At 38.2% G+C, this 13,144-nt stretch overlaps 2 protein-coding genes across 2 annotated transcripts; one reads left to right on the top strand and one right to left on the bottom strand.

Moving 5' to 3' along the window:
* Positions 1–305: 305 nt before the first annotated feature.
* LOC113051600 (phospholipase A-2-activating protein-like) lies at positions 306–6,771 on the bottom strand. Its single transcript, XM_026215497.1, has 14 exons — positions 6,531–6,771; positions 5,733–5,926; positions 5,523–5,623; positions 4,921–5,041; positions 4,576–4,743; positions 4,341–4,476; positions 4,083–4,252; positions 3,531–3,682; positions 3,070–3,289; positions 2,925–2,990; positions 2,774–2,845; positions 2,586–2,693; positions 2,328–2,495; positions 306–1,029 (listed from the first exon to the last, which is right to left on the bottom strand). Exons 1-14 carry the CDS (start codon positions 6,677–6,679, stop codon positions 458–460), a joined length of 2,397 nt encoding a protein of 798 aa, XP_026071282.1. The 5' UTR covers positions 6,680–6,771; the 3' UTR covers positions 306–457.
* A 170-nt stretch (positions 6,772–6,941) lies between these two features.
* Positions 6,942–9,188, top strand: LOC113052491 (small integral membrane protein 20-like). Its single transcript, XM_026216912.1, has 3 exons — positions 6,942–7,126; positions 8,571–8,627; positions 8,829–9,188. Exons 1-3 carry the CDS (start codon positions 6,970–6,972, stop codon positions 8,867–8,869), a joined length of 255 nt encoding a protein of 84 aa, XP_026072697.1. The 5' UTR covers positions 6,942–6,969; the 3' UTR covers positions 8,870–9,188.
* Positions 9,189–13,144: the final 3,956 nt, after the last annotated feature.

Genomic DNA, 13,144 nt, shown 5'->3' on the forward strand with positions numbered 1-13,144 from the left:
AAAAAAAAAAAAAATTCTTTTTTTTTTACCTGAAAACGGCTGTTAGACTTAAAAGCTAAACCACTGTTGGAAATCTGGAACAACTTAATAGATTTCCTTCACCTTAAACGTTGAAATCAAAATTGAACCAATTTTCTTTATTAACACACATTTCTGCTTTTATGTGAATGAAATCATTGAATTCAGTTTCACTCAGAAAATTATTATGAGACATGAATGCCATTAACTAACGTGATCTCTGATTAAGTGTATGGGTTGAGAACCTCTGATCTTCCTCAATAACAGGAGCCTTGCTTTAGGAATCATTTGAATTAATAATCAGTGTTTATTCACATCATGCATTCATTCAGATCCATTCAGCATCAAAATGTGAAAATTTAAATGCAAACTAATGATATACAGACTGCGGTTTAAGAGATCTGAAAGAGGGCTTTCCTCATGTAGGAGTCGCTTGACATCACTGCAGTTCATCAAGCACTAGTCGACAGCACTCGCCCAATTTAGCCGGATCAGAGACCCTGGCATATTTAGAAATCTGAGAGTTGACACCCAAAGATCGTGCAAGGTCCTTTGCAGTGCTGTCCCCGGCCACTGTGGTCCCCAGGGCCACCAGCAGCCTGAAGATGGCCTCTTTGTCCTGTACGACCTCTAAGGCAGTGCTGGCCACTGATAAGCACTGTGCCTTCGCCTCGATCTCAGTGAGTTGACCGTACAACCTTCCAGCGTAGTTGAGCACCAGGGTAGCCAGTGCCACGTGGATGTTCTTGTTGGAGACGACACGGAGGTCTCCGGCCCGGGACAGGACTGTGTCACGGTGACCCAAGAGAAGAGCGCGGCCGTGGGACCCAGAGAAACAGTTGCAGAGAATTCGGAGTGCCAGCATTTGATTGGCGTGCCTGCCCTCAGAGGACATGAGACCCAGGAGATGGTTGCAGAGACTGGCACCTTCAGTCCCTCCACAGAGCTGGGCGTTGACTTCAGGGTGGCGCACAGCCAAACGCAGGATGTCCAACACTGGGAAGACAATGTCTGAGGAGGGAAATGATGACTGATTAATTGACTGGAAGTATTTTGGCATACATCCAAGTGTGACAAATTTGTTCAAAACAAAACAAAAAGACTGGGTTTTATTTAGAGGTTGTTAATTAGATTTTGAGATATGGGCTTTGTGATCAAAAGTGGAACACAAGTCCTACATACATCACCAGAGAGAAGTCTGTGTTTTTTCCCCTGGAAGGTCCAGTTATTACTTTTTAATTAAACATTATGAGATCAAATAAAAAATAAATAAATACACAACTAATGTGATACTGAAATAAAAATAAATTAAACCTAAATGGTAATATTTAAAAAGTACACAAATTACAAAAAATGACAGCAGTTTGTTACTTCTTGTAAATTAATTTAATTTTATAATAATTTTAATAACAACTTAATCTTTAGCAGAGATGTGAATCAAACCGATGCTCTCCATGTCCATGCGTGTGATTGGCTGTTAGCTGCACGTGTCACACTTTCAGATCCATTCACTAATTAATCACAAATCACTGGATCAAGTTGACAGACAGCGTTTTTACTTTGCTTTGTGAGCCTGCTGAAACTATCTTAACCAGGTTGGATTTGGTTGGTTTTGTCAACTTACTCTAAATCTCAGAATTTTTTCAGCTAGCTTCATGCAACGGGTTACAGACTCTTGTATGAATCCTGAAGACATTGATTAGCTTGTTTGATTAGAGCTGGAGTTTTATTCTGCATTACCATGGCCTTCCAGAAGCAGGACTGAAGACCTCTGCCAGCAGTGATAGTATAGTGAATTGTTTATTTAAAGGAGAGGTCTAACACTATTTCATACATTCTGACTTATTTACACTGTTAAAGAGTTGGATTCTCATGCTAAACATGGCCAAAGTAAAAAAAAAAAAAAATATGTCGTATGATGGAGTATTTCTGTGCCAAATACACTCCGTCAGGGTTCGTATAAGTTTCAATAAGCTTTTTTTTTTTTTTTTTTTTTTTTTTTTTTGAGTATGGCCCTTTATGACATCATGAAAGACAGAAATCCATGTATTGGCACTTGTCCAGGAAGAGTGAGTGCACATATAAACCAGAGCCAGCATGCTTGTGACACAACACGCCTCCAGGAGCTCAACTGTTTTAGCAGAGAAGCGGTACAGCTGTATCGGTCTTTTAGAAATCTGATAAAACTAAAGTCTCTTTGGAGACATGAAGGATGCAATACTACTTTATAGGTACTCAAGATTAACATGAGATTGGCAGAAACTGTGTGTGTTATGTCCTCTTTAAATAAAGTAGGCTCAATGCCTTACCTTCTGGCCAGTGGCTAGTCCTCCACAGTACACTGATCTGCTCTGCTGTGGGCTGTTCCTGACCCGTCACGTCTGTTACAAGAAGCAACAACTTCTCCAGACAGTCCAGTGCTGCGTCACTCAGCTTACGGTCTGCAGGAGCAGTGTTGTTCAGCTCCCGAAGCTTACCTACACATGATATTGAGGAAATGTTATGTAGGCATACAGGATCATTATTGTCATCAAGAATGTCTTCACTGATGTAAAAGTGTCCCTTACCAAGAATCTGAGTTGTATTCGCCTGTTCAAACATAACTCCATCCGTATTGGGGAAGAAGATGTTTGTCTTTGATTTCGGATGAGAGGAAGAGGAATAGGCGCTGCCACCTAGAGAGCATTGAGAGGTATATTAGTGTACATGATCCATGCATGTAAGTGCTGTTCTGGATGTATTGCATGTATTTTACCAGTAAAAGGATCGGCTCGGCCTGAAGACACTGTGCCTGTGGATCCTGACTCGGGTATATACCGTCCAGCCCCTGTCCAAACAAACATTAACATCTCTCACAACTTTGATTTCATATTAGCAAATAACAAATGCTATTTAAAAAGGCCCACCTGTGAAAGGATCATTGCCAAATCCTTGTCTGTCACTTCCTGAACCTGGAATGTACCGTCCCGCACCTGACAAGACAAGAGGAATATAGCATGTATCTGTCTTTACCTTCAGCTGAATAAAGTGAAAGCATATCGTTCCAGTTACCAGTGAAGGGGTCTGCGGCCGAGGTGGGGGCTGGGCCTAGAGTGTGGCCTTTAGTGTTCTCGATGATGAAATTAGCCACCTGATCCAAGAACATGGGGCTCAGGTCATTCTTCTCCAGGAAGTTGTGAGCTGTCAGCCAGGGGTCGTCCGAAGCATTGTAAGGCAGCTTCAAGCCAGGACCTCCCTCATTCACATCGATAGAGAAGACGAAGTCATATTCCTTTAGGCAGGGAAATCACAAGAGTTACAACGTGACTACAGTTGAACCTCTGGACAGCATCAACACTGGACATTTAACAGCTCTCACACAACAGACTACCACAAGTGTTGACCATAAAAACATTGCTTGATTCAATTTATGAACAAAAACTGCAATTGACAGCAAACAGTGACTAAATCATACTCATATACTGTGCACACAATCTACTGGATCATTCCAAGATCAATACTATGTGTCTCACCTTGCCTTCATACATCACTCGCTTTGAATTCTGCTGAGAAGACCCGCCCACTACATCTCCGATCTTCACCCAGCGTTCATCACTCACGCTCCACTGATACGCTTCAACATTAGAACCCTCCTTTATGAGCCGCGTCTGGCCATCCCGGTTCCCTACACATATACAATTATAATACAGTGAGCAAAGTGAGGTATAATGCACAAATATAAATATGTATTATATACACATTTCTTTATGCAGCGTTAGAAGGATATATATATATATATATATATATATATATATATATATTTTTTTTTTTTTTTAATATAAATACTTATCCATTATATTAAAAAATATTAGCGTAGCATTCGAAGTGTTGTTACTAACTAAAACCTAAATAAAATAAAATACAAAAAAAAAAAACTAATTTAACTTGAAGTACTAAACTTACTAAAACTGAAAAAAAGAAAATTAAAGCTAATTCAAAATATGGTTTCATACTACAATAAAATATAAATAATACACGAATAAGCCTAAGCGTTCTTGAAAACACTCCATGTGTCCAAGGCTTACCTGGTTCATTCAGGTGCTCTCTGCCAGGTAAGTCCTCTATCTTGATGTCGCCCAAGTCTCCAGTCTTAGGGTCGATGATGGCTTTGGAGAGTTCATCCTCAAAAGCCTGTAGGTCCTGAGCACTCGCTACACGCTCTTGGCTCTCGGTGAACACGCGGATAACGCCATCGCTTCAGTGAAATGTGACATGGTCAGCCTCACGCAGGATAATAAACTGTAAATAGTTTCGGCTATGTGAAACAGAAACAGTATGTATACCTGGCTCCCACAGCAATGTCTCCATCAGGCAGAATGCAGCAGCACCACACTGACTGGGCAGGAAGACGGATAGTCTGGGAACATTCCCCCTTCCTCCAGATTCTCAGTGTCCTGTCCTCTCCCGTGCTTATGAAGTCTAGAACAAGAAAAAAGAAGACAGTATAGGAGATCATATAGAATTTATGCACAGATATGTAGAACCATATCAGCCAACTGCAAAACTGAAGTTAAGCACCTTGTCCATTTGGGAAGACAGCAAGGCTGTAGATATAGTTGGTGTGACTATAGTAAACCTGCACACATTCACCCGTCACCATCCACCGTCTAATGCTGGCGTCATTACTACAAGAGAGGAACTCCACCTCGTTTATCACAGCGAGTCCTCGCACACAGTCCTCATGACCTGCAGGACAGACACATTACAAAGATCTCACACAGCTGGGGTCAAAAACAATTACTAACGCTGACCCCTGCTGGAGATCTGTTCAAACTTAACAAGCTCCACAGTGTCTCTATTCAGCATTAAATAAACATTGTTTCATTGTTGAAAGCATTAGAGGTATCAGTTGCACCAATGTACCAGTATAGGTATTCTCGCAGCGACCGGCCTTCCATAACTTGATGGTCTTGTCAGCTGATCCAGACAGCATTAAGCCCTGCTCTGGTAAAATGACTACGGCCCATACAGCAGCGGTGTGTCCCTGAGGAGCAGCAATTACAAAAGAAACCAGTCAGCAGCACATACATGAAATCAATTGCAGGTAATGTGAGTATATCTGATCTCCCTCTTAAAGGTACAGTATGGGGAGAAAAAAACAACACATTATTTAAGAAAAGCTGTGATGTAGGGCTGCATGATTTGCATAAAAAATAACATTAATACTTTACCTCAAGCCTTTATGGATACGTTTATGTAATGCACCTTATAATGCAATGTATGATCTCATAGTTATAAAAGGTTATAATAATACATTATAATACTTTCTATTCAAAACTACTGGAATATTTCTTAATGAAATAACAAATTAAGTATTTAAGAAAAATAATGAAGTAATAATTTTACTTTACAGTACAACTTTATTTTCATCAAGCATTCTCAAAGCAAGTTCTTAAAGCTTTGCAGTTGAAAACAGAGGGTTTTTGCGATACTACTATAGTGATACCAAGACCATTCCACTTTACCTGTAAGGTCATCATGCACTTCTCTCCAAGCCAGACTTTGGCTGTAGTGTCCCATGAACCACTTAGTATTGTGCCAAATTTGCCAGATGAGAGAGTGCAGACTGCAAACACACAAACACACACACAAAAACACACACAAAATTCCAGTGACTTTCAGATAGCCTGCACGCAGTTGCATCAATGTAATACATCAATAGCAGTGGAAGGTACCTGTGTTTTTGTGACCCTTGAGGGTGAACAGAGGGTCTGGTCGGTCTAGTGAAAACACACAGATATTGTTGTCGTGTCCTCCAGTGGCAATGAGTCCTCGGGGGTATGTTTCATTAGGAGCGATGATACACACGCAAGACACAAAATTTGAGTGGCCATTCATACAGTGCATCTCTGTAAAGACCTGCGTTTCACTGCAGACGGAAAAACAGGAGAGTTAAACAGATAATGGTAATGTGTTTTTATTATTTATCCTATTTACAATACAACTCAAAGGTTTAAGGTAGGCAATACTATGCATCAATAAATAATACTAAATAAAACTTCACTGAACTGAATCTCAGTGAATTGAGAGAACGCTTAATGAAGTTTAAAGAGACAGTTCACCCCAAAATGACAATTCTTGTCATCGTGTTTGACTTGCTTTTTTCTGTGGGACACAAAAGCAGACGTAAGGCTGAATGAATCAATCACTATTCACTGTATGGAAAAGATACAAGTGAAAAATAAATGTATATGGACTTGGAATAACGATAAAGTGAAGAAATGATTTCATTGTCATTTGGGGTGAACTACTTCTTTAACGTTTGATAGTGTTTTATAGATCGGTCGCTGCCAGGAAAACAAACTCGGTCAATATCCTTTCAGATGTGATGCTTACAAATACCAAATTTCGCTTGATTTGGCAACCCCTCTAAATAAATTAACTAACTCTGACAACGTATTACCACTCAACGAAACGAAAAGTAAACCGGGTCTGAGAAACAGCAGGGGGGAAGCTGGTGGCATGTACGTTACCTTGGGTTCGGTACCCAGACCCGCGCGGTTCGGTCCCGGGACACGGACACAAAGGCTCCGTGGGGAAACGCGGCGGCGGCGAGCCCCCGGACATCCATCTCGTGCGCGGCGAGAGAGCAGCGCAGTCTGTACGAGTTACTGCCGGACATTATGACGGATGAAAGAAAGGGATACTACACACACTGACACAGCAACACTACACACACAGACGCACAGCATGACGGGAGACCTCGCGACAAAATAAAAGCCCCACTAGCACATATTCTAATCCTGTACTGTTAGCTCACAATGTAACCTTTTACAAATAAGACATCGCGTTTATGTAATTTATATTTAAACCACAATAATTTTGAATATACACTTTCAATTTAGAACAGATGTTAAATAATAATAAGACTTTAAACTTGTTTCAAATAAATGACCCTCACCCCGGAAATGCATGAAAGAATTGATTTCTGTCCTCAGATGTGGTGAATCTATCAAAATCATGTCTGCTAACAGGAGGATAACGCTCATATTCGGAGGCTTCATTGCAGCGGTTGCGGTGGCTTTTTATCCCATATTTTTCCATCCTCTCACTCACACTGAAGACTACAGTAAGTCTTTATCACAACACATGGTGACTAGTCACTAATAAACTTCTTCAGGTTCAGCTATATTGTATTTTATAACATATATAATCTTTAAAAACTAATAATCAGTTTATCAGTTACAGTTTAGGTTGTGAAAACATTAATGCACGTTATTAGACATTATTATTATTATTGTATTATTGTAAAGAATTATGCATCACTGTAATGTTATACTGCCTTTAATCCGAATTAAACTAAAATGACTCTATACATTTTTAAGAGTGATGTTTTTTAGTAAAACTATTTACTTGAGAAAGACCACTGAGATTAATGGGAATTGAGAAAAAAATAATAGTATTTTTGACAACAACAACAACAACAAAATGGTTTTACGTGAGTTAATATATATATATATATATATATATATATATATATATATATATATATTTACTCCGGACATTCTACAGTAAAAAAAAAAAAAAGTTTTTTTTATTTTACTTTTATTTTTAATCTATTAATATTAATTAAACGTTAAATAGACAGCACTATTATAGCAAGATTTTATTCTAAAATATTTATTATGTTTATTTTATTGTCATCTCACACATGGATCTTTTTCTTTTTCTATAATAAAAATACATTATAATATGTATTATTAGCCTCAAACCAACAACATGATTCTTATTCTCAGTGATTAAAGATGAAATGAAAAGTTTGAAAAGTGATTGCACAACCACCAATTAGGTGGCGATATGCACTAGGTATGTAAATGACCATGGAAGAAGCAGTATGCTTTTTCTTAGTCGACTGGTTTAGTATCCTATAGTCTTTGTCTACTCCGAGATGGCTGAACTTACTCCCGGACTAGTTTTGAGAACCAGCATACCTCAAGTAAGTAAGATTTGGGTTAATCAACAAGTTCATTGTATATGTGACGGTTCTTTCTGGACTAGCCCCCATACGTCAGTATCTAAAATGTACATCTACTTCAGTTAAACTACATTTTGTAACATAATAATAAAAAATAAACTGCACTATAAAATATGAAATAAATGAACGAGGAACACCACCAGCGTTAATAACTAATACTAAAATGAAAAACATACAAAATAAATAATAAAATATACTTAAACAAAATAAACTTAGTTTATTTCAGCTAGCTGCCAAGGCAACATTTCTCCTTTTCTTTTAGTTGAAGTACTAAAATAACTAAAAAAAAAAGTAAATCTAAAGGAACAAAATGACATTCAAATTACTAAAATAATAATAATAATAAAAAAAAAAGATATATCAGTGATACTAAAATAACACGGAACACCACTGAGAGTATTAAGTAAAAATATTTTAAACATTAAAATAATAATAAAAGGGAGGAAGCTTGATTTTCTGAGGTTTGCCATAAAAAGGTTCAGCATTTCCCCCAGTGCTTTTCTTTATGCTGTCTGAGTTTGTGTCAATGTGATTCCAGAGCAGATCCAGAAGACAAACCGAGCCGGAGTCAATCAAGCAGATGTGCAGCCTGCTGGTAAGTCACGGTCATCTGTCCACCGTGTCGAGTTTGCATTGTTTGAACTGGAAGCACAAACATGACACCTCACATGTGATTTAAGTGGCAGGATTATATATTCCGTGTATTACAGTTTATTTGCATCATTTGCATGTGAATGCAATTTAACAAACATTAGTCTCTATATATGATTGTCATTTACGTGTCTTATTTAAATAGGTCTGAAGATCTGGTCTGATCCCTTCAAGCCAAAATCATGATTCCCGTGTGTGGATTAAAGTTTAGTGAATGAACATGAGGACTGATGTGATGTCACTCACTGAGGATGGAGTATTTGAGATAAACACTACTACCATGCATTAAATGAGACTTTATGGATGTATGAATCTTCTGAGTATGTATATTTTCTGTGGGAATTAAAATGATTGAACCTAGAATGACCCAATAAATAATAAAAACTTTGTTAGTCAGCATTTAAAATATTATGTTCATGAATCACTTTGAATAGTTGAACTAATGTTGGTGTATTAATGGATTCCTTTATTTGTATTCTAAATAAAATACGCATATTGAACTGTTCCTCAACCTGCCTTTTTGTTTAACAAATATATGACCACTAGATGGCGCTCACTTCATTTTGTACTTTATTACAGTAGCTCCTGTGGGGATAATGCTGTTAAGAAGTTGGACCTTTAGTTATTCATTCATGACTGTAGCAGGATCTTAACTTTGCATAGTTCATCATGCTTTATATTTATATACAAATTGAGTGAGAAACCTCTACTGAAAACCTCCAATCTGGCACTAGAGCTTTGTTTTCTAACAGCATTATTATTTTTACACACGACCTTTGTGTTGATACATTTTAACTCCATAATAACACCATTTCCACTCAACTGTGCTTTTGTCATATTGTGTTGCTCTTGTTCCTGATTAGATTTCTTGTGTTATTTTGGCACTGAGAGTTGGAAAAGTCCTTTGGCGCTCAGAAGTTGCAAAATCTGTAACTTGAGAGCATATACCTTGGCCAGGACCCTCTGCCAACTAAGACCTGTTGTCATGGTAACAACACTGGGCCAACACCTGTGCATCAGAGAGGTCCAATGCCCTGACCCCTTTTTTACTCAACCGCTCTGTTTGTGAGGGTCCCATGAACAAGATCTTTAACAAACTAAACAACAAGTGTGACACAATGCTGAGCTATATAATATATATACATACACACACATACAAAGTGGGTATAGGAAAGAATCGGCCCCTTTTAAAATAATCACATTATGTTTCTTTGCAGCCTGAAATGAGGTTGGACACAGTTTTTGTTTTATCCAGCTGTATTTATTCAGGATATTTTCTCGACTAAATTTGCACATCTAGGCTGTAATATTTGCTCTTCTTTGCTCAAGTTCAATTCAATTTGATGGTAATTGTTTGTGGACTGAAGTCAGATTTTCAGTGGGGTTTAAGTCTGGGCTCTGACGAGGCCATGCAAAGAAGTTCACCTTCTTCTCCTTCTACCACTGTGTGCTGTGGGTCATTGTGATGTTGGAAGGTAAACCGTCTTCTCATTGACATCTTTCTGGGAGAGGGCAGCAGATTTTTTTCCTTCTATCCTGACAAGTGCTCCAGTCCCTGCTGCAGAGGAACTGCCCTATAACAGGATATTACCACCTCCATGCTTTACTGGAGGAATGCTGTTATTTGGATGCTGAGCTGTATTGGATTTATCGTTTGGTGTTCAGGGCCAAATAATTCAATTTTAGTCTCATCTTCCTCAGAATCTTCAAGGTGTGATTTGGCAAAGCTCAGTCTGACTGCATGTGGCATTTCTAGAGGAGTGGCTACATCTGTGGAGAATTTGTGATATTGTTGTTAGGTGCACACAGTGACCATTCTTTGTCATAAGCTTCTGCAACTTCTTCAGAGTTACTGTAGGCCCCTTGGTCGCCTCTCTGACCAGTTTCCTCCAGGCTCTTTCATCCAGTTTGGAGCGACGTCCTGATCCAGGGAGGGCCTGTGTTCCACCGAATACCTTCCACTTCATAATAATAGACTTTGATAGGCATGATAAATGTTTTTGTTTCCATCTCCTGACTTGTGCCTGTCCGTAAATTTATCCTGGAAATCTTCTGATAGATGTCTATAGTTGACTACTTCAGTTGCACCACCAAGGACTTAAATGAAAGCTCATTTCAGGCTGAACTAATCAAAATGACCACAGATGATCGTGATTAAAAAGTCAAATGGCTTTGTGTGCCACTGAGCCATCTTTCGTCCATCCATCCATCCATCTTTATTGTGATCTAGGGTTTCAAGAAGAACTTTAAACATTCATGGGACTTTTCCAATGAATAAAAAGTTCTTTATATGAAAAGGTTTCTTTAGTTTATTAAGAGAAATGTATTTTATTAAACTGTGCTGATTCGATTTCACTTTCACTTCAATTGGTACTCACCAAAATAGCCAAGCAAGCTGGCATGATGTTAAAACACCAACCAACTTTTTTGTTAAATTGTTCTTCACACACACACATAAATATATATATTTTAAGAACTGTTCACTGGAAGATTGTTGCCTGCAAACTCCCCTTTTTGGAAGTCTACTGTATAAGGCAACTGAATATTAAGGAAAATGTACACAAGGAAAATGATTGAACTTCTACTATTAGTTTTCTATTAACCATGAGTGAGTGAATATACTTACTGTGAATGAAAGTTATTTGAGGTGCTTTTTCAGTGAACCGAAGCCTGTTAAAATGAATGCATGAGAGAAAGGAACAGAGAGGGGGTTTACTAGAGGATGCAGAGTCCTCTGTCCCGTGAGACCTGCTGCATATCCAAGAACTGACATAATATCTCCTCACTACCACAAAGAGCACATTGCTAACCCTGCAGCTGAGAGTCTGCCAGTGCAGCAGCTGCCAAACGCAATAACACTTCACCCCCCCACCCCCCATCTACTCAACCAACTCCATTGTTTATGGGATGGTGTTATTGTTGGTCACCATTCAAAAAAACTAAAGAAAAACTTAAGGGCCCCGGCCATGAGGACGACCCGAAGTGAAGAGAGGAAAACAGGGACTGAGAAAAGCGCTAAATTCCTCTCATTCCTCCTACAGCGTTTTCAAGATTCCTGTAACGGCGACAAGGCCTTGGATGCGAGTGGAGGCTGCCACAATGGGGAAATGTCAAAAAACCAGAGCAGTTACCCGACAGGCCTCTAAACACAAAGCATTTAGATGGATGGAATCTTTCACCTCAAGCTGTGTGTGGAAAAGCGTCTCTGAGTGTGCTTGTGGGCTTCCATCCTCCTAAAAGTCCGGCCTTTCATCTGGTTAAGTTGTGAAAGAGTTATACAATCACAGCAGGGAGTCAAATTCATAAGTCACTGTCTCTATTAAGGCTCTATTGTACAGCTGTCCACAGATTGTACTGCTTTTATGCATTTAAGAGGCACATTTTTCTAATTGTCAGAAGTTTTTTTTTTAACACCAATTGGACAGGAACCGATGCTCCAGCCAAAGCTATTGGGAAATGGCAGAAATGATTTCCATTGGGAAAAATAAGTACACAGACTTCAGACAAAATTAAAACATGGATAGAGTAGATATGTGTAGTTGGATTTTTTTGTAGTTGAAAATATTCCCTTAAAAAAAGAATTAAACTTTTGTCTGAAGAAGTAAACATAAGTATATTTTCCCATTTATACACTATGTAGAAAGTGTACTATTTTAATACTTTTTGGGACTGAATTGGACAAATTATCATTATTATTTTTAATAAAGGCATACTTTTCATTATAGCTCAAGTAAAAGTACACAACTAGTTAGTTACGTCAGCAGTTTTAACTGAACTTACAGGAAGTCTGTTAGTTTACTATAGCTATACTATACACTAGGCCTACACTATGCTAAACTGCTCATTTTTACTACACAACTTCTAACCAAGTATACTTAGAATAGTATAAGCCAAGTATACTTAAGAATAAATTTAGGTATATCTGTGATGAGCACATAAAAAGTAGACTGAAAATGTAGGCTCTTATTTTTAATAAATACAATATTTTTTTTATAAAATGCTAATAGCGCACTTGAATAGATGTTTGTAAAGGTTTAGAGGGAAAAAAATACAGTTTGAGTATTGTGGGGAAATCAAAAGCACATTTTCCTACAAAGTTGCATGTCATGGTTTTACTGTCGGGGTGTCAACAGCTGTAGTAAATCAAACTGAATCACTCTTCGATTTTAATTATGTCATTCATCTATTTATACATACATCTTTTAATTACTTATTTGCGACGATTTTTTTGTTTTCCACACATGTGCTTACAGTACTTCTCCTTGAGTAAATGTGTGCTAAACATGCTGTTAAAGACATACGCACACACACACACACACACACACACACACACACACTTACCAAAGCATTCTCACATTCTTCGTCCCCAATGATATGACTCTCAAAACAACATAATTGTACCGATTGTTTCATTCTTGAGTTACCACAGTGAAGGAGCCTTGTAGAAACAGACTGCATAAG

Source organism: Carassius auratus, chromosome 32 (genome assembly GCF_003368295.1).
Source record: "Carassius auratus strain Wakin chromosome 32, ASM336829v1, whole genome shotgun sequence".
NCBI lineage: Eukaryota > Metazoa > Chordata > Actinopteri > Cypriniformes > Cyprinidae > Carassius > Carassius auratus.

What these genes read in the sequence shown, in the direction of transcription:
- LOC113051600 (XM_026215497.1), bottom strand. Translation starts at nt 6,679, where the DNA reads ATGTCCGGCAGTAACTCGTACAGACTGCGCTGCTCTCTCGCCGCGCAC. An exon ending in CTGCGAGAATACCTATACTG is followed by an intron (nt 4,744 to 4,920) that starts GTACATTGGTGC and finishes TCTGTCCTGCAG; the next exon opens with GTCATGAGGACTGTGTGCGA. An exon ending in TGGCAATGATCCTTTCACAG is followed by an intron (nt 2,846 to 2,924) that starts GTGGGCCTTTTT and finishes TTGTTTGGACAG; the next exon opens with GGGCTGGACGGTATATACCC.
- LOC113052491 (XM_026216912.1), top strand. Translation starts at nt 6,970, where the DNA reads ATGAAAGAATTGATTTCTGTCCTCAGATGTGGTGAATCTATCAAAATC. An exon ending in CACTCACACTGAAGACTACA is followed by an intron (nt 7,127 to 8,570) that starts GTAAGTCTTTAT and finishes ATGTGATTCCAG; the next exon opens with AGCAGATCCAGAAGACAAAC. An exon ending in AGCAGATGTGCAGCCTGCTG is followed by an intron (nt 8,628 to 8,828) that starts GTAAGTCACGGT and finishes TTATTTAAATAG; the next exon opens with GTCTGAAGATCTGGTCTGAT.